This window comes from Lepisma saccharinum, chromosome 7, assembly GCF_977018435.1.
Source record: "Lepisma saccharinum chromosome 7, izLepSacc3.1, whole genome shotgun sequence".
NCBI classification, from domain to species: domain Eukaryota; kingdom Metazoa; phylum Arthropoda; class Insecta; order Zygentoma; family Lepismatidae; genus Lepisma; species Lepisma saccharinum.
The window spans coordinates 75919961-75940560 of NC_139235.1; the positions used below are offsets into that span (position 1 = coordinate 75919961).

Here is a 20600-nt window from a genome sequence, read left to right on the forward strand (position 1 = left end):
GAGTTTCTTTTACAGAAATTTACCAGGCTTTCCCCTCTCTCATTTCTCTCACCTAATCCATATCTTCCTACTGTACTTCCATCCTGCCTTTCTCCTACTACAGCATTCCAATCACCCATTACGATCATGCATGATCCCTTTCTCTCTTTTTCCATCAAGTCTTCTATCTTCTCATAGTTTTCCTCCACTTCTTCTTCTGACAACCCACTATGTGGCATATACACTTGAATTAACACTAAGCCTTTCTTCTTTCCTTGAAGTTTCACCATTATAATCCTGTCATCCACATAACGCACTGCTATAACTAGAGCCCGGAAGTTTGGCAAAATGCCTCTTTTTATCTACTGCATATATTGAGAAAATTTTTCCGGATATACGTTTTTTATATTGTTTGGAATGTTTTAGAAGCCTTTTCATTTTGCCTATTTTGCCTATTTGGGACCCACTGCCTATTTTTAATTATAATGCCTTTTTTTTTGCCTTTTTCAATGAAATTTGACCATTTTTTTAAAAAAAAAGTGTATATAAATCATTTTTCTCCCAAAAGACGTTGTTGGCATTTATTTTTCTTCCGTTTATTATGTGAATAATTTTCGCCTTATTTAAGTAATATTGGACTCATGCATGTTTCAACATTGCTGAAGGAGAAAAGTGTGAGAAAAATGTATTTCATGCTGAGTTAGGATATTGCCTTTCGGTTAACATTTCCTTGTGCATGATTGACTGCTGAAGTGGACAGGTTGATTTCGAACACAAAGAAGATATTTCTGAAATCTCCCTCTCGAACCCGAAAATTTAAGGAAGTTGCATCTGAGCTTAGTTTACCTCCGCAACCAGTCTTAAACCAGATGGGGAACCTGGATATCTGCACCTATATATTATGCTAACAATCTTGAAAAAATTAGTGAGGTGATAGATGCTCTTCCAGAAAATGAAGCGGCTTCAATTCGTGAAGTGAAAAAACTCCTGTGGAGCTTAGTTTACCTCCGCAACCAGTCTTGACCAGATGGGGAACCAGGATATCTGCAGCTATATATTATGCTAACAACCTTGAAAAAATTAGTGAGGTGATAGATGCTCTTCCAGAAAATGAAGCGGCTTCAATTCGTGAAGTGAAAAAACTCCTGTGCTATTCAAGTTTATTTTTGCACATTATGGTGCATTGCCAGAGACAATTACAATTATAGCATCCATGAAAATCTACGAGGAATCTACGCAGCAGATGATGGAAGTGCCAGGAGAAAAGGGGTCAGCTGTTGCGGAAAAGTGCAAACGGGTAGTGAGTGCAAATGAGGACTTGAAACAATTGAAAACAATTTGTGATATTCTAAAAGGTGAAAATGCTGTTACCAAAATGAGTCCAGCTACATTAGCTTGTTTTATGTATGCTCCAATAACTTCTGTCGAAGTAGAAAGATCATTTTCTATTATGAGAAACATTCTCTCTGACAGACGACTATCAATGAATGTTGAGAACTTAAAAAAACACCTTGTAGTTAGTTATGTGCAATCAAGACGGAAAAATTGAAATGCTCTTCCCAATGTAGATCTCAACATTTTGCCAGAAATTATAGATAAAAGTAAGCGACTTCCAAATGTGCCTTCTTTCGGTTTATTTTGCCTTTTTTTCATTTTTAGTGCCTATTTTCCACATTATAAATGCCTTTTTGCCTGCCTATTTTAACGAAAATAAATGCCTGAACTTCCGGGCTCTAGCTATAACTTTATGTCTCACACGTGGTCCTAGCACTATTCCCACACCACGGTTTCCTTGTTGATCACCTCCAGAATAAAACATCTTGAACTCATCACTCACTATTTCACCATTTTGTTCCCACCTCACTTCTGATATTCTCATAACATCTACTTTGTTTCTTCTCATTTCTGCTTTTAAGTTTTCTAGCTTTCCCGACTGTAACAGGGTTCTGACATTCCACGTTCCAATCCTTAATCTTACCTTCTGTTTGCTTCTCTTTTCCCCATCAGTGTCCTTTGTCATAACGTGTCCTTCCCAGACATCCCCCTCCCGGACATCCGAATGGAGGGCTAGTTTACGTCCGGAATATTTTGCCTTGGAATGACTCATCATGATTGCAGTTTTTCTAGGGAAAATGTAACGGCTTTTAAATAAAGAAAAACGCAGTATATTCTAATCTGGCTTTATTAGAATATTAAACACACTCCTATATTACGTAATACAACCTAAACGCAGACAATTCCGACTGTTATCCGTGCGAGATACGTACGCGAAAACGCCCGCGATGCGAAGCAGCCCTTGCTTCGCGAGATCTCGCCGAAAAACTGTTGGGCGTTCTCTGGGAGACGGTTACACCTTCCCACTGCTACAGTGGTACCAGACACAACAACTTTTATATTACCAGAAATTGGATATGTTTGAACAGTAAAATATAAGAAGTATACATTCATCTGGCACAGTGAATTTTTATATGCCGTGGCAACAATGCAAGCAGGAACGCGTGATCTTCTACTCGACAAAAGAATTTAAACAAATCAACAATGCAATTTGAAATAATGCGGAATAGAATAAATAGCGTCTGCCAAAAACATGAACTACAAATGAATATAAGGAATTTAACTTAGAAATTAATAACTTCGGCTTCAATTCACTGATCAAAATGAAACTTATAACACTCCTTAGAACAATTAGAAACGAATCAAACTATTGGTATTGAGTGTATTAAATTTGATTAAATTTTCCGTTATTTATACTTATAGATATATCAGTGTATAATGTTAACGATTATAAAGGCGGCCATATTGGAAACTTGGCTGAAGGCATTAATAAAATATTTATGAATATATATATATATATATATATATATATATATATATATATATATATATATGAATTATTAATTGTATAATAATAATAATATAAAACCACGAAGTAATGGCCAACTCGGGGTCATTACAAACTCACCCTAGTCTAGGGTGTGTTTTTCCTCCCTTTGATTGAGTTATCCTCACCCCACCCTAGGGAGTAGGCCTATATTTGCTCCTTTCGTACAAACACCCGATTGTTTAGATTAAGGGATCGTAGATAGGCTATGTGAAAGCCTGATATTCGAAGTTAATTGCCTGCGAGAGGTGTATCGTAAGAGGGGGTTTGGCTCTGAAGAGCAATGCCAACACTTAACCAAGCAAGGGGGCTAGCCCCGTGAAATAAGAACAACACTCACAATTAAATTTAAACACTTGAATTGACTGGTCTGACAGGGGTGTGAGAGAATGAAAGACAAGGATAGAGGAACGTTCGTTACCTGTAGATCTGGAAGTGACGATCGACTCGCTGGTTCGTTGATGAAACTCTGATGAACTCTCCTGAAATAAAGCTCCTTTCCGATAGCGTACTATTCCTCGCTGTAACTCCTTTGGTAACGTTCGGTAATCCGACTTTAAGTCGGAGGCAACAACTGTTCACGCCATAACTTTCTTAGTTCAACCGTTTGTATAATTCCGAGGCACCGACTGTGCACGCGATAGATACCGACTGTTACTATTTGAAGAAATATTCTCCCGAGCTATTTAAACGAAATTCGAACTTCGGCCATTGAGAGACCGCGTCTCTCAATAACGGTGCTTTCAGTGTAAAGCTGTGTTTGCAGTATCTTTCCTGCGATTCCGGAAGAATTCGTATCAGCGGATTTTTACATCCGCTGAAGATCGCAGGTGGCATTTGCTTGAAAGAAGCTCTTTCCAGCTTCTTTCACACTCGGGCCATTTTTATGAAATGATTATACTATCGGACTATGGCGCCCGGGGTCCCGGATTCGAGTCATGCCTTCGGCATGATACGCTTTTGGGGAAACGGGAGGGATAACCTTCTTTAGAATGCAACACTATCACCCTCATAAATGTCGCCAGGTGGGGGGAGGTGGGGTCAGGCCATTGATAAAACTTGAAGAGTATAACAATAAAACTCTTGTAATCTTGGTTCTGATATTATTATTATTGTGCAATAATATACATAATCTAATAAAATAAACCAATTTTATCCAAAATTTATAATAATAATTATTATTATATCCTTGGGGAAGCTTCTTAACTTGCTTCTCCAGATGAGTGAATATCTAGCACAACTATATTTCATGCTATTCTTAAAATTTCACACTTAGTTTGCTGAAATGCATAGTTATTCTGTTTTGTTATTAATTTTTATGTACCTTGTTCAAGAGAAAGCTTAAAAGTTAATAGCACATTTTTGGCCAAAAACTTTATGTTGTATGAAGTCTCATATAAAACTCATTTTAAAAAAAAATTGAACTGCAGTCGTGGAACCATTTATTCTATGGAATTCAATGAAATGTTCATAGCGTCAATTTAAATGTTATGAATACAATAAAACAAATCATTATTTATTACTTGAATAAAAATCGTGATTAATATTAGCCCATCACAAATATACTATGCAGTGGGTTAAATACCTGGACTATCGCACAATATCATAGTGTTCGAATGGACAAAAATTTGCTGTTGAGGGTGGTTTTCTTTAACTTATTTGGGGTGGCGGGTTGAAGTGATGTGACACTGCGATTAAAAATGTATCCTCATAAATAAAATATGGAAATGTACATTATGTCAGTAAGGAAAGGATTTCAAGAATTTCAGTCTTATTTGCACAAATAAGAGACCCATATTGCGAAATATTATGTAACTTCTACCTACCTATTTACACGATTTGAAGTTCGGGGCCTCCTTGTTCGCACTGGTAACGTCGTTGCCTTGAAACTAAGGGGTCCCGGGTTCAATACATGGTGGTTCGGATACTACTTCAATTGTAGGTGCGATCCCCATTCGCTTATCTGTGCATAAAGTGGACATAGAAGAAAAATCCACAACGATTTGTAGCTTATCGTCAAAATTAAGCCGAATAGACAGCTTGTTAATTATGCCCCTCATTTGAGTTCACTACACAAAACGGCACATATCATTCACAAAAATACAATCCACTCACTACTGCATTCACACGCTGCCCCTAAATAAATTCCACGCACCAAGGAACCCTTAAAGACCACTCGACGCGATCTAGACTAGAACTGGTCCTTCTCCTTGTCTTTTCGGCAATTTTTAGATACACTCATAAACCATTCCCGGCCAGCCAACAATTTTCTACTCCCCACTGTATCTCTAGTTGTTTGAAGGTCAACGACCTCTTTTCCAACTCGTCTCCAAGCATTCAATGATGTTCTTGTCCCTGCCATATGCCACACTTTCCCATTGCCTGCGATAACTTGGCTTCAAAATTCCCCGTTCCTGGGAAAATTACATGCTGGGAAAAATTGGTTTGCACCATTGACCCAGACTGTTGAGGTAGTTCAGAGGGAATTTTCCCGCCATATGCAACCCTGTTCCCCTCTCCTGTAACAATTTGGCTCCACCGTTCCCGGTTCCAGGGGAAATTGGTTTGCAACACTGATCGGGTGATGCTTAAGATAGCCCTGTCACGTTCGCCCTTCACCCCCCTGGAGTTGCCGGCCGGCGCCAGGCCTCGCGAATTCAAGGAAAGTGGACAATGTTTCCAACTCCTAAGAAATCAAGGTGCCAACTCCAAAGAAATCAGGTTCATCTTCTTATTGAAATGAACAATTTTTATGCACATTTTCTGATATAATTTTTTCTGTATTTTGATCATTGAGTCTGGGCTTCGCAGATAGCCTAGATAGTCCCGAATATACGCCCCTGATACTATGTACTGTATATACTTTTGACCCACTCTGTATAATTCCAAGCGCTTACGTACTTCATGTGACTCTTACAGAAAGGCAGAACGTATTTGTCCATCGAGCGAAGCAAGCAAGAAACTTTAACTGAATTTAGTCGCAAACAATCAACTTAATGTATAATTTAGTGTAGAAACCGACAACTTTGAATGACTTATAAGTGTGAAATTAACTTTAAATTAATACAAATTAATACTTTGAATACTTCGTTTAATAATAACAAAATTGCAAGAAAATATATACAAGGGAGAAAATTCTTTCTCTGGTCGGGAAGTAAAGTTGGGAAAGAAAATATAGGGAGGGGGAAATTTATTGGCTCTCCCTTCAATTGGAACACTGGCATTAGTAGTATATTGAAAGTTTATATAATCTGTTTTTTTTTTTTTTTTTCATGAAATTAAGTTTCCTTCTAGTTACATAAACATCTGTGAAGATTGAAATGTAGTACCTTCTTAAGGAAACAGTTTATTTGAATATTTTTGCACAATATTAAACAAGCAGGACACCGTAATTTGAATTTTACATGAGGAACTCACTTCGAATGCAATTGTGTTAGCAAAGACATGCGGGCAGCCTATTTACAGGATGTTAGTCCAGAATTTTTCAAGGATAAGTGACGTAGTCTCGTGCTGAAGCGAGAAAATGAAACAATGTAACGAGCTCATCAAAATTTCAGTTGCCAAGATTTAATCTACTCCCGTCCGCATTGGTTGTATTCATTCTGACGTAATGTTCCACAGCATAATAACTATAGATTAGCCCATTGCTGAGAGTGTTGAATAAATTATGAGTACTATGGTTCCAAGGTTCCTGGCATATGTGAAAATATAATGGCAACGAGCAGGCGTGTGTGCACATATGTGAACTATATGTTTCTCCCGTCATCTAGGCACGTAACAAGGGTTAGACTAAAGGGATGAAGACTAGGGCGCCCGCCATGAACAGAGGGCACCCGCCATTAAAAGTTTTTTCTTTAAAATCAACATAGAAAATGCGACGGAGAAATTCACACTTGCAATTTTTTTGTTTCCCAAACTAGTAGTAATAGTATGTTTTTAAATATGTTCTTCAGACACTAATATAAGATAGAACTGAAATATTCATAAATATGCTAAATTTCCTTTTAAAAAATCAGATGTGGAAACTACGAATCTTTATATAACCTATAGCCTTTTACTTTTTAAGGACTATTTCTTTGTTTCCTTATTTCAAAATTTGTAGGATGTAAATATCACAAACCAAAGCATGAGAAGAAAATATCCATGGACACATATACAATGTCTGTGTTTGGCAGTGCGAAGGGGTGGTGAGTGGTGGGGGAGGTGTCAATGGGGCGCCAAAATATCTAACTACGGGGCTGCCATTATCCATAATTCACTGGGGCATTTTACAGCGTTTATATACGAATGATATGCATGGAGTTCATAAAAGTTGTTTACAACTTTACAATTTGTTGAGACGGATTTTAAAAAATTATCGTACAAGAACATGATTCACGTGATACATCAATTCGAAAGTGTTCAGTGCTTTTCGGCAAGTGTACCTTTGATGGAACAAATACGACATCTAGTCAGTATTCCTACTCTGTCAGTACTCGGTGGTTAGAATATCCGAGTTGTTACAATTGCCTTGCCTCCTAGGTCTCCTGACATGACATCCCTGGACTCCTATGTGGGGTACTTTAAGGACCAAGTGTACCAAACTCGTGGGAACTACCGCGATGATTTGAAGAATGATGGATTAGTGATGGTATGATAAAGTGGATGAAGGGACATTCACAAATAACACCCATGACAAGCCGAGATTCGAACCTGGGACCCCTGGCGTCGCAGAGCGCTGTGCTAACCACTCCCCCACGGAGGTTGGCTGTGCATTTATGAATGAAAGACAACCGTTTCTCTTGCTTGACACAGCACCTGTCGCTAGGTGGACAATGCCAGTAGGAGTAATTGCCTCAAGGTGTTTGCCTAGTGTCTGCATGGCTGGGAACGACGTTTGCACGACGCAACAATGGGCAGAAAAATCGTTGCCTCTGTTACTGTGCTAATGCCGCGTGTCAACACGAAGGTCGGCGGAATCGATGCGTAGGCCTTCAAGTGCGATACGCGTGCGTAATGATACGCTCCTTGCTTACACTATTAGCGTATCGATTGGTTGACGCTTTGGGAAAATCCTAATAGGCGTCGCAACTACTTCGAAAGGTTGACTATTTCGCTGCGGGAACTTTTGCGTGATGACCTTCGGTCAGGTTGGGGAAAATATACAGGATGTTGCAAATTATCGTTCTAACTTTTACTCTCAATAGAACGGAAAGGGAATAACATAACAAAGATGTTTTTTGTGTATTGAACAGTAAGTTCGAAAGTTTCTTGCTCCTCATGAGCATCTATTGTTGCACAAATAATGCCGATTGTAGTGGATTTGATTTATTTTACGTCGCTTTTGTACCACTTTTTGACTAATCACGGAGATGAGAATTAGTTTTGATACATATCATATGATGAAATTGATGAAGTGACCCTCACAATCCCATGTCCAGAACTGGACTCAAACCCGGAATTTGTTGTTCTTAGTCGGCCACATTCCAGGTGGTAGCACATACGTACGACTAAAAGAAAGCTAAACCCTATGGTTAATGGGTTGATATGAAACAAGAAGGCTAATAAATGGCTAGTTAAGAATACATTTTTCAGGCCAATATATATATTGAATTATTAATTGATGCAAAATGTTTTGATACACATAAATATTCCAGTTATTAATTTCATACGTTAGGATATACATAATTCTTACATATGCGTTGATAGATTGGTGGTTTCGGAGAACTACGTTAGAACACATACCTTTAAACCGAGGAACCAAATCGGTTCTGGAGAACTCGAGTCTCCGGAAAAGTACATCCAAAGTCCATCAGAAAATTATGAAATAATGCCCTGGTATAATTTTGAGTTAGTTCCGGAAAGTTCCCACAAAAGTCGAAAATGTTCTTAAACAGTGTGTGAAATAGTTCCCATCAACCATTCCAGGTGGCAGCACAAATGCAAAAGTGTGTAAGATCTTTCAGAACTGTGTAGGCCCAGCTCATTATGAAATCCCAACGTATTTAGTGTGACTTATAGATGACCGTAGATCGCAAAATAAGAGGGTCCCCGAAATAAGGAGGCCTATCAAGTTCCCCGATTATTAAATCTCACAAACCACAGAGAGAGACAGAGGGGGGGTGGGGGTGGAGAGGAGAGTGTGTGTGTGTGTGTGTGTGAGGGGGGTGTAGTTCCTAAACAGAAGACTGGTTTCATCTCACTCTTACAAATCTTCTACGAGACAATGTATTAATTTTGTAAATATGATTTTGTCTGTTATTCGTTCATTCTGCAGGCTTAAAGTTTAATATTAACTGTAACTGGTACAGGAGCTAAATTCTTGTAGTTTCTCAGAGTTAGTACGCACAATTAAAATTAAACAATTTAAAAATGACCTAGTTTCAAACACACACACACACACACACACACACACACACACACACACACACACACACACACATATATATATATATATATGTATAAATATATATATAATGTTGCATGTTGATGGATTCCATCAGATTTGCTGTTTACTTGTTCACATGTAGAGTAACATGCTACAATTTCTAATTTCAGGTAACCATGTCTTACCTGGAGATTTACAACGAGAACATCCGGGATTTGCTGAATCCAGGCTCCGGGTTCCTGGAGCTGAGAGAGGATTCCAGAGGAGGAAACATCCAGGTGGCAGGCCTCTCCGAGATCTCCACAACTTCCACCGAGGAGGTACGCGTTTCTGGAAATGGAAACTTGTACCTGTTAAATTTGTACAAACTTGGTGTGTGAACACACGACTATAATAATCTCTCTATATATAAAATTGGATGTACGTGTGTGTGTGTATGTTTGTTTGTTCCGGCATAACTCTCGAACGTCTGGAGCAATTTCAACCAAACTTGGTACATGTATAACTTGCAATCTGGAAAGAATACTTTGTGGGTAAGACACCCGACAGCCCTAGGGGTGGGGTAGGAAGAGGTGACATGTAAAAATAATCGAAAACGACTGATATTAAATTCAGCAGAAACAGACATCCATTTATAACACCATTAAGCCTTGTTTCCATGATTATGAAAAACTAAATATGCTGACCAAGGCAGTAATTTATTTTATTAAAAACATAAACTAAACGTAACGTTTCAACCTTCTAGCAAGGTCTTCTTCAGACTCTGTATCAAGTACAAAAGCCTGTCTTCTAGCAAGGTCTTCTTCAGACAGGCTTTTGTACTTGATACAGAGTCTGAAGAAGACCTTGCTAGAAGGTTGAAACGTTACGTTTAGTTTATGTTTTTAATGAAATAAATTACTGCCTTGGTCAGCATATTTAGTTTTTCACAGACATCCATGACTCTATGCAATCCCGCACAACGACAGTGTTTCTCGGGTTGTCTAATATTCAGGCTGATATGATTTCGTGTTCCGAAAACGTGTGGAATCCATAGTTTTCGTGACACTTCCAATGCGGTTCAACTTCAAGTTCATCACCTATCGGCATAGTGGGTGAGAGGGGGTTAAATAATAAAATGCCACAAATGACCTAGATTAGTGTCGAATCCATAGTTTTCGGAGTCCCTAAGCTAATTGGTGACATTCACGATCACATTTAAAATTAGTTACATTTTACACTATAGTTCGAATTCATTATTTTCCTGTCTAATACAAGATTGGGATAAATAAACACCCGGGCAACGCCGGCTAATCAGCTAGTATAATATAATAGCTGCACTACGTTTACACACGTCTTGCAATCAACTATTACGTACTCGACACAATCTGATAGACACACATGACTGTATTAACGTTTGGGAGCCGGGAGAACCACCCCCCAGGAAAATGAATGTCACCCTAAAATTATATATTTCAAACATAAAGTTTCGTTTCAGTTGAAACTGAAGGAGTGTTCTCTTGAGCGTGTCACCCCTATTATGAATTAAGTCATTATTTTGAAATTCAAAGTGGTTTTTATGAGAAATGAGAAATTAATATTGTGCAATTTTGGGAGAATGAAAAAATTTTCCCTCCCCTGTAGAAAATGTCAAAGTTCAAGGTCATACCTCCCATTTTTTCGTGAAAAGTGAAATATGAATAAGTTCGGAGTGCTGTATCTTTGAAAAGCCACAACACCCCAAACTTCTGAATTCATTAGTATCCCCTTTCTTATAATCATTCACTTGTTTTGGTGGGGCATTCCTTGAAAGTGAACTTCAAACTTTAAAGAGCGAAGCTTGTTCCCCGTTACCTCTTCCTACTCTTCCTGATAAGTGTCAAGAAGAGAGGAACGAGATGTTCAAGCTTTGATAAAATTATAAGATATCACAATGAAGCTATTTTTCACATACGTATACACAGAAGTATGCTTTATTTTCAATGCAACGAGTAAAGGAATTATAATTTTATTGATTCAATTCAATTATACAATAGAATCTTAAAGGTAGTCTATAAGCTGTGAAATATAATAGCTTTTCCCCGCCAAAACCTTATTCCCGCCAGCTGAAGAGCCAATAGTACAACGGCCCAGCAATAGCTGATGCTGACTGGTTGTTTGAGTCACATGTGCCGTATTACGTCACACCTTTTGGCGGGAAAAGAAGCAAGTCTACCTGATTATCTCTTTCACAATTACAAGTGTTAACGTTCGGCAATTTTTTGAGTGCTGGCTGATTTGCTTCCAGGTGATGCACCTCCTTCAGAAGGGAAACAGAGCGAGGACCGTAGAACCGACGGCAGCCAACAAGACCTCCTCCCGAAGTCACGCCCTCCTCTGGGTGAACGTGACCAACTCCCCTCGCCCGAGGGACGTCCGGGACGAGATCAAGAGGGGGAAACTCTTCATGATTGATCTCGCCGGCTCGGAAAGGGCGGCGAGGACAAAGGTAAAGGCAAAACCGCTCGTTTATCTTGTCTCTGTTATGCCATCAAACTGTCGCGTGCGGCTTGATTAATCGCACCTATTGAATGAACTTGGATAACAGTTTGCACAACGAAACAACCTTTAATTTTAAGAATCTTTCAGGTAAAGACCCATAACGGAAAAAGGCAGCCTACAATCGACATCTTTATTTATCTATGAATATATTGCAACCACTGTTCAGAATTAAAAAATGTTGAAGGTCACGCGATCAAATTTTTTGAGGGGGGGGGGGATCTTCCCATTTAAATAATACAAAATTCAACATGAATTTTTCTAAAGTAATAAAAAAAAATTAAGTCTTGGAGCCATGCTTCAATATGTACGGTGAGGCGGGGAGAGGGAGAATCAATATACTATCAATAGTACACGGTTTATTTTGGCTGGATCAAATTCACTTTTGGTACTAGATGCCCCATATTTAACCCGTTAGATGAAGAAAAGGACGAATTTTGGGGATGGAACAGATCAGGACAGTGTTTAGTAAAGCTAAAAAAGTTACTTTCAGCAATTGTATTGTAGTAGACACTCTGTCGGAATTAAATACTTTACGAGATTATGACATGATCTGGTGGGATGCACCATTGGCCTTTTTGGGGGAGGGAGGATGTGCCCCCTGCCTATATTCTTTCCATTTAGGTTATTTTATGTCACTTTTCTGCCTCTTGGGTCTATCACGACGATAGGGATGAATGATGAACTGTAATTCAATGGAAGTTTCTTACAAAGTATTCGTTCGAATCTGGGACTTCTGAACACGGAGCTAGGCACGTTTCTTGTACTTTTTGCACAGAACGCGGTTCTAAATGACTATGATAATATTTTTCAAGCCTCAAAAGGACTGTATGAATAAACCGTTCCCACCACCAATGTGCTTGTCAGAGCGTCCGTGCACAGTCCGAGACCGGGTGCGGAAAATGTGGTTTCAGCGACTTTCGAAACACCCTGTAGATCTGATGGATTTTTTTCTTCCTGAACCAGAACCGGGGCAAACGGCTACAGGAAGGGGCGCACATCAACAGGTCGCTGCTAGCCCTGGGGAACTGCATCAACGCCCTGTCCGAGAAGGGGACGAACCCAAAGTACGTCAACTACAGGGACTCTAAGCTCACCCGGCTCCTGAAGGAGGCTCTCTCTGGGAACTTCAGGACGGTGATGATTGCGCACATCAGCCCGTCGTCCAGCCAGAGGGAGGAGACTCGCAACACGCTTGTGTACGCCGACAGAGCAAAGAACATCTCCAAGAAGGTAAGTCAATGCAGTCACACAAGCTTGTGGTTCATTTCCATTTATAGAAAACGAAAGTACTTGAAGCGTTCAAAAATGTTTAAATGATCTAGAAGTGTATTTCGGGGAGGGTACTTGCTGGCTACATATTAATAATAACTTTATTATTGTTAATAATATCAAAATGCCATTAATGATAACAATAATAATTGCTATTATCATTATTACTTAAAAATGCAAACCAATGGATGTAAAATATATAATGGCATTCACTTATTATCTACCTTAGCTCGATAAGGGGAGCCGCAGTGGCCTAGTTGGTAAGGCGTCTGTCTACCAAGTGTGAGACGCGGGTTCGATTCCTAGGGTGGGTGATCTAAGGTTGGAATATTTCTGGCCTTGTTCCAGCATAAAGCGGCTCTGGGGTTCACCCAGCGTCAAATATATTAGTACCTGGCGGTAAAAGCGCCCGGAGCATTGTGCTGAAGTAATTTTAACGAGAGAGCATTGTTGTGAATGGTTCGTAATTATTGCAGGTGGGGTGTAAGGGGTGCTCCTTCCACGTAGTGCACCCAATAGTCAACCTCACTTCCACGTAGCACACCCTGGACTGTAGATTAACGAGGCTCTGGCGACTGGCTCCATGGCCATTATAATTTTGTTTGTGTTGTCCTGTGTTTTGTCCTTATTTGTGCTGAGTGCTCCTTTACAGCCTCAGCTTTTAACGAAAGTTAGAATATTTTATGATTTTAGTTATGCAACGTTCGAGTTGTTATGTGTAACGATAAGGGGCTGGACCCCGTATAATGTGACGGGTGCAAAATAGCCTTAGTGCTGACGCACCCAAAATTAAAAGAAAAATAATAAATAAATAAAAAAATTATTGCAGGTCCAAAGGAACGTTCTGGATGTCTCGTACCACGTGACGCAATATCAAAGTATCATCAGCGAACTGAGGAACGAGATTTCCCGATTACAGACGAAGATCCACGACGACAGACCTCGTTCCAACAGCGGGCGGAGTTCGGCAGGCACCAAGAGGAGGGAGGAGGAGTTGAAGACGCTGAGGGAGAGCATCGTCTTCACCTTCAGGGGGCAGATGAAGCTGAGGTGAGTGATGAGTATATCTGTGGCTCTGACCTTGAAGCTATGTCATTAATGTCAAATGTGTAACACAAGACGAAGCAAGATTCACCAATCCATCTGTATTTCTGACCTTGAAGCGTCGACTGTGTAACACAAGACGATACAAGATTCACCAATACATCTGTATTTCTGACCCTGAAGCGTCGACTGTGTAACACAAGACGAAGAAAGATTCACCAAAGCATCTGTATTTCTGACCTTGAAGCGTCGACTGTGCAACACAAGACGAAGAAAGATTCTCCAATACATCTGCATTTCTGACCTTGAAGCGTCGACTGTGTAACACAAGAGGAAATTGTAGATCCACCAGTATATCTGTAGCTCTGGAACTGAAGCAGTGTCGCTAGTGTCGATTGATTTGGTTTATCTTACATCATTTTTATTCCACTTTTGGCTAATCGCGAAGAGTAGGATGAGTGATGATATGATGAAATTCAAGAGACACCTATAAAGAACACCAATGCTCAAACCTTGACTCGAAACCAAGAACCTGGTCGCAAGTGTCGAATGTGTAACACAAGATGAAATATAAATTCATCAGAATATCTGTACCATGGTCTCGAAGTAGTGGCGCTAGTGTTGAATGTGTTGGTAGTGAGAAAAACACAGGAGAAGGGAAGAGGATGAGGCAACACAGAAGTTTTTCTTTCATTACCAGAATTAGTGATAGGCGTGTCATGAGTTATTACCACAATATACATTATTACTATTATTATTATTATTATTTGGAAACTTAGGCGTGTGTATCTGAACCAGAAATTAAAATTCGGCTTATTAGGTAATTCAAGGACTACAGAAAAAAACATACCATACTATAAAAGTATAAAATAAAGTAGGCCTATTAAAATTTGCAGTGCTGTATCAACATCTAGGTGAGACCTTTTTCCCTAACAGTGTTAAGGGAAACATCACGGCTGCAAAAAAGTCCTTTAGTTAACACATTTCCCTAATAAATGCGATAATAAAATTGAGACAAATGAAAGTATGTATATATAGTTTTGGAGCTTGGGCATTTCGTAAAATTTTAGGATTTGGTTTTTTGAGCTACTGATTATAATAATAAAAAAAATGTTTTATATTATACTGCTGCTTTTTAGAACCCGGTATCTGTTTTTATACGAAGAAAGGTAAAAAATATCATGTGTAATGTGGAAATTATTTTTTACTTGCGTTGGTAACAGTGCTGATAATGCGTTATACAACGTGTTCAGCATAGGGTATTTATTTGTTTCTCTTTGTTACATCTAGAACTACTCTATGGTTGCAGTAAAGAAGAATAGATAACCGTGATTCGTTTCATTTTATTTTATTTGGTTTATTTTTCTTCGCTTTTCTGTCATTTTTGGCTAATTGCGAAGATGAGGATGAGACGGATATGATGGAATTGATTAATGGACTTTCACAAAGAACATCCATGCCCAGGCCAGAATTCGATCCCGGAGACCTCTGGCTTCCTAGCGCGCTGTGCTCACCACTCCGCCAAGGTTGGCTCGTGTATCTGGTGTTTTAAGATATTGGTGACATATAGATATAGCGTAGTGTGTGTGCATTGATTGAAAATTTTAAACGACCAGCTACGTTCACGTCGGATGACAACGCTGAACGAGTCCGTGATATTATTTTGATGAACAGGCAGGTTATTATTGGCAAAAGTTCTCCTAAATAAGTGAATGGTGGATCTACACACATCAAGCAACGGTTTCCAACTTATTTGGTGCAAACATATAGTGAAGCATCACTCTAAAATAGCACTACAACAAAAGGAAGGAGCGAAATAAACTGAGCAAAACACATGACGCATTAGCAGAGGATTTGGTATAAGCCAGCAATGTTGCCAACCTAAGAACAAAATAATTCCCACATTGCCGATAATTTTTTGTTGACCCTCGTATATGCGTCTGACCGTAACATTAACCCATCTATTGCAATTGCAGGCACCAGCTGATGGAGATCGACAGCCGCGTCCTGGGACTGGCCATGGAGGCCGAGCGCCAGAACATGATCGTTTCCGAGTGGGAGTCCAGGCACAACAAGCTCTACAAGAACCGCTGGAATCTCGCGCGACAGAGGCGGATCGACAGCTCCAACATGTGGGGGAAGTCCGTTCGCTTCAACGACGACACGGAACTGGAGACTGACACCGATCTGGAGAAAGGTAAGTTCAAGGGGATGCTGCTGGAACAACCACATAAAGAGAATTGTCGCGAAGAATCAAACACGAAAGGATTAGATGTAACCGAAAAAGGAACACCTGCGAACACTGAGATTATGGTTGGGGGAAGGGTCAGACTTACGGATAAACATCGCGGATTCTACTGAATCCTGATATAGGATCCAGGATTTGGGATTCGGATACAAGATTTGTGATTAGAACATTGGGTACAGGATTTGGTATTCGGATATAGGATTCTGGATTAGGACATCGGATACAGGTCTCTGGATTCGGATATCAGATACAGGATTTTTGATTCGGATACAGTATTCTGGATTCAGATATCAGATACAGAATTTGGGATTTGCATAATAGATACGGGATTCGGAATTCGGAATTCGGAAACGGGATATTTGGGTTTCGGGTATCGCATTGAGGATTTGGTTTTCGTATACGGATAGAGGATATTTGGGACTCAGATATCAGATACAAGATTTGGAACTCGGATATGGGATACCGGGTCCTAGGTGTCCTAGGTACAAGCAGAGAGACACATTACAGACATTTCATACGTGCACCTCATCTCGTAGCCAAGTCGTTCCGTTTGGAAAGTGTGACCTGCCATCTATTGGTTTTTCGTACAACTAGCATGACTTTGGCATTATTACATGATCATCACTGTAGATGTGCATGATAATTGGAGCAACCTGTATGAGCTTGATATTTGTAGAACTAATTGTATAATAGTGTAAATTATTATTATAATGATAACAATAATTACTAATATTCGCAGAGTCTTCAGACAGCGAGGTGGACTCTGAAGAGGTGCAGCAAGCGTGGCAAGTACTCATGTATATCGAGAAGGAACAGGAGAGGTTAGCAGAATTGCGGCAGAACGTAGAGAGAGAATTAGCGGATTGCAAGAAGAAGGGAGAAGCACTGGAAGAGGCAAGTAAAAAACTTTGTTTTTTAATTATTGAGCTAAAACAGTAAAAAAAAAAAAAGGTAAAGTGTTCCCCTGTGCATAGCACCACGCCATGAAGGCGTATAGGGGGTGTGGGGGTAACGCCCCACACTTCCTTGATCCGGTCGTGAGTGGGGGTGATGTGATCAGCATCACGCCCCTGACCGCCTTTACCCCCCAGGGTTTCCCCCCTATTACGCATGTTATTCGACGCTGGGTGGGCGCCGGGGCCGCTTCAACCGTTAGAAAAGTTCCCGGATTTGAACCGGCCGGGGATCGAACCCGGGACCTTTAGCATGGTAGTCAGACGCGTTACCGACTGAGCCACCGCGGCCACCAGAGCTAAAACAGTGCTTTTTATTAATTTAGAGTTTTATTATGTTTTTAATAATTTTGATTCAATACTTGCCTTTAGTTTCCTAAAGAGGAATCAGATCGTTGATTCAACACCGTGCCCTGATTGTATAGCGTAATCTTTCATGGCATGTTACCTTTGAGCAAGCGAACGAAAGCAAGTCTCTGCGCAAATAGTGACGCGATACGGTTCCACCAATGAACGGTATTGCGTGGAAGGAGGAAAGCGACTGCAGTTACCAACCTTCGCATCAGCGTGTACTGCTTCGCTCTGCCCACTCGATTTCCCCCTTCTCTGCCGCTATGCGCGACCTTGCTCCAGAGATAACCGGGACAGAGTATAAAAAGTATATGCTGCGTCTGGACAAGGACGTTGAGTGGGCGATTTGCGATCTCGCACAGGTGTTCCTCTGTAAGAGTTCCTTCATTCATGTCATGTAATCATTCCCATACGTAATTTGATTTGATTTTTGTTCCTTCCACTTTTACTAATCGTGACGATGAGGATAAGTGGTAATATGATGAAATTGATGAATGAACACCCATGCCCAAGCGAGAATTGAAACCCGGTATTTCTGGCGTCGTAGCTCGCTGTGCTAACGACTCCGTCACGATGGTTGGTTCCTGTACCTAATGTTTGTAATTCTAATTTAAGGGGGAATCTAAATTTTGGTTTCCTATAGAGAAAAACAGGACTAATCCTTCTTTTCAGACATCATTGTAAGTAACGTAGTGCTATATATTTTTGGTATTTAGCAAGGGCATCCATAGGATAGAAAATAAATGTCAGATTAAAATTATATATTTCGTACTTATCGTACTTGTGCAATTTAATTTCAGGCACACTAATGTGCGTTTATTATTAGAAAGGACTAATAATTTCAAGGCTGGTACAGATGGTTGCAGAAACACGATAACTTCGTGGGGAGTGGTTGACACAGCGCGCTACGACGCCAGAGGTCCCTGGTTCGAACCCCGGCTTTTGCATTGATGTTCTTTGTGAGTGTCCCTTAATAAATTTCATCGTATCATCACTCACTTCATCTTCCCGATGAGCCAAAATGGCAGATAAACAAAGTAACATAAGTCAAATCAAGAAAAATGTTGCTTGATCCACCTGGAAAAGATCCCTGCCTCCCCCCCCCCCACAAATCTGGAAAAGCCTTGGTATAACACTATTACAGCAAACATTATTATTATTGGAAAATTGTCGTTGATTCAATGTATACATACTTCGATGCAAGGGACATTTGTATATAAATGTACTTGTCTGTTGACTGTAGCATGTCTTATATATTCACAGGAGCTTCCGGCCAAGATCAGCTCCGAAGAGGAGAGCGAGCTGTTGTCTCTGATGTGCCGCGTCCATGAGCTGGAGGTGGAGAAGATGGAGATGCAGAGCGAGACGCTGATAAAGGAGCACGAGCTGAGGAGAAGAGACCTCATGATCCTCAGATACGACCGCCAGAGGCAACTCTGCGAAGAGATCATCACGCGACAACGGCAACTCATGGAAGGTAAGGGTTAGTGATGTCATTACTCGCCGACAGTTGGATCTTGTGAAGCAGTAGTGCCTCAACAGTAACTTTTCGGGTCCGTGTCCAAAAATAACCGTGGTCTCTTTCACAATTTTCAACCATACCGTCTCTTCCCATTCTCTTCTTCTCTAATCCTACACATTTTCACCCATACGATTCTCTTCTCTTGATCTTCTTCTCCAAATCTTTACAGTTTACGTCCATACCGTCATCTTCTTCTACAGCCCTTCACAGTTTTTACCCAGAAAGTCCTCTTCTTCTCCTGCCGTGAACAGTTTTCTCTTTCTCTTATTTCTTCATTCAGCCTTTCACACATTTTACCTATATACAATCCTCTCTTAGAGTTATTTACAGTTTTCACCCATGCGTCGTCCTCTTTTCGTGCTCTTCTCATTCAGCCCTTCAGAGATTTCACCGTTACAGTAATCTTTTTTCTCCAGACCTTCACAGTTTCCTCCTACCGCCCTCTTCTCTTTTTTTCTCATTCAGCCTTTCAATTTCCACCATATCGTCTTTTATCCAGCTGCTTGTCCCAAGACCTTCAGAGTTTTCACCCATGTGAAACCGTCTTCTTCCACAGTCCTTCACAGTTTTCACCCATAAAAATCCTTTTCTTTCCCAGCCCTGCACAGTTTTCACCCATAAAGTTCTCTTCTTCTAGAACCCTTCACAGTTTTCACCAAAACAGTTCTCTTCTTCTACAGCCCTTCACAGTTTTCACCCATAAAGTCTTCTTCTTCTATAGCCCTTCACAGTTTACACACATACCATCCTCTACTTCTACAGCATTTCACAGTTTTCACCCAGAAAGTCCTCTTCTTCTCCCCCCACAGTTTTCACCCATACAGTCCTCTCGTGTTCTTCTTATTCAGCTACCGATTTGAAGCGCTGTTGAGCGTTACCTAACCCCTAACCATGGGTGTTTTTCTTGTCTCTTATGCCAAATTTCGTCGATTTTCTAATTTCACGAACATGTACTCTCCAAGGCAACCTCATATTCCCCAAATCAGCAATTATACTGGAAGTCTAACATAATTTCCAAATTCTAGATTTGTTCTCTTTCTCCAAACATCCATGCCTTATATATATAGGCTCACATATCATTCGTCAAAATTATCTCATTCGAAAGAATCCAATACTTCTTCAAATTCTTTCCACTCATAGTTTCAGCTGCACACAAGACTAAAGATCTGCTAATGGATTGTATTTCGATATCTTAGTCTTTATGGAGAGAACGGACGTTTACCGAAGCAACTTTCTTCTTTGTTTTTGTTTTTAGATTCACCTTTACAAATACTTCCTCATAACAATGTAACATGCGGCAACTTCGTTCCTGGCTATTAAGTTCCAATAGTTAGCGTAATGTCTATGAAGAAAGTCGATTCTAATGTTGAACGCTTCTAGCATTTCTAATATAATGCCAGCACTACCAATAATAATCTTGAGGTCAATGACCCTAGAAAAGAGAAATATGGAGGTGTTGGGGAAAT

General features: G+C 40.1%; 1 protein-coding gene across 3 annotated transcripts in view; it reads left to right on the top strand.

The window, feature by feature from the left end:
* The window catches only part of LOC145990268 (kinesin-like protein KIF19), a 94490-nt gene that overhangs the window by 33607 nt on the left and 40283 nt on the right, over window positions 1-20600 (top strand). For all 3 annotated transcript variants that reach the window (XM_083125947.1, XM_083125948.1, XM_083125949.1), the window contains exons 5-11: window positions 9398-9547; window positions 11494-11694; window positions 12711-12977; window positions 13846-14066; window positions 16037-16257; window positions 17048-17202; window positions 18876-19089. In XM_083125947.1, coding sequence (XP_082982073.1) covers window positions 9398-9547; window positions 11494-11694; window positions 12711-12977; window positions 13846-14066; window positions 16037-16257; window positions 17048-17202; window positions 18876-19089 — 1429 coding nt within the window. The remainder of the gene's footprint in view (window positions 1-9397; window positions 9548-11493; window positions 11695-12710; window positions 12978-13845; window positions 14067-16036; window positions 16258-17047; window positions 17203-18875; window positions 19090-20600) is intronic.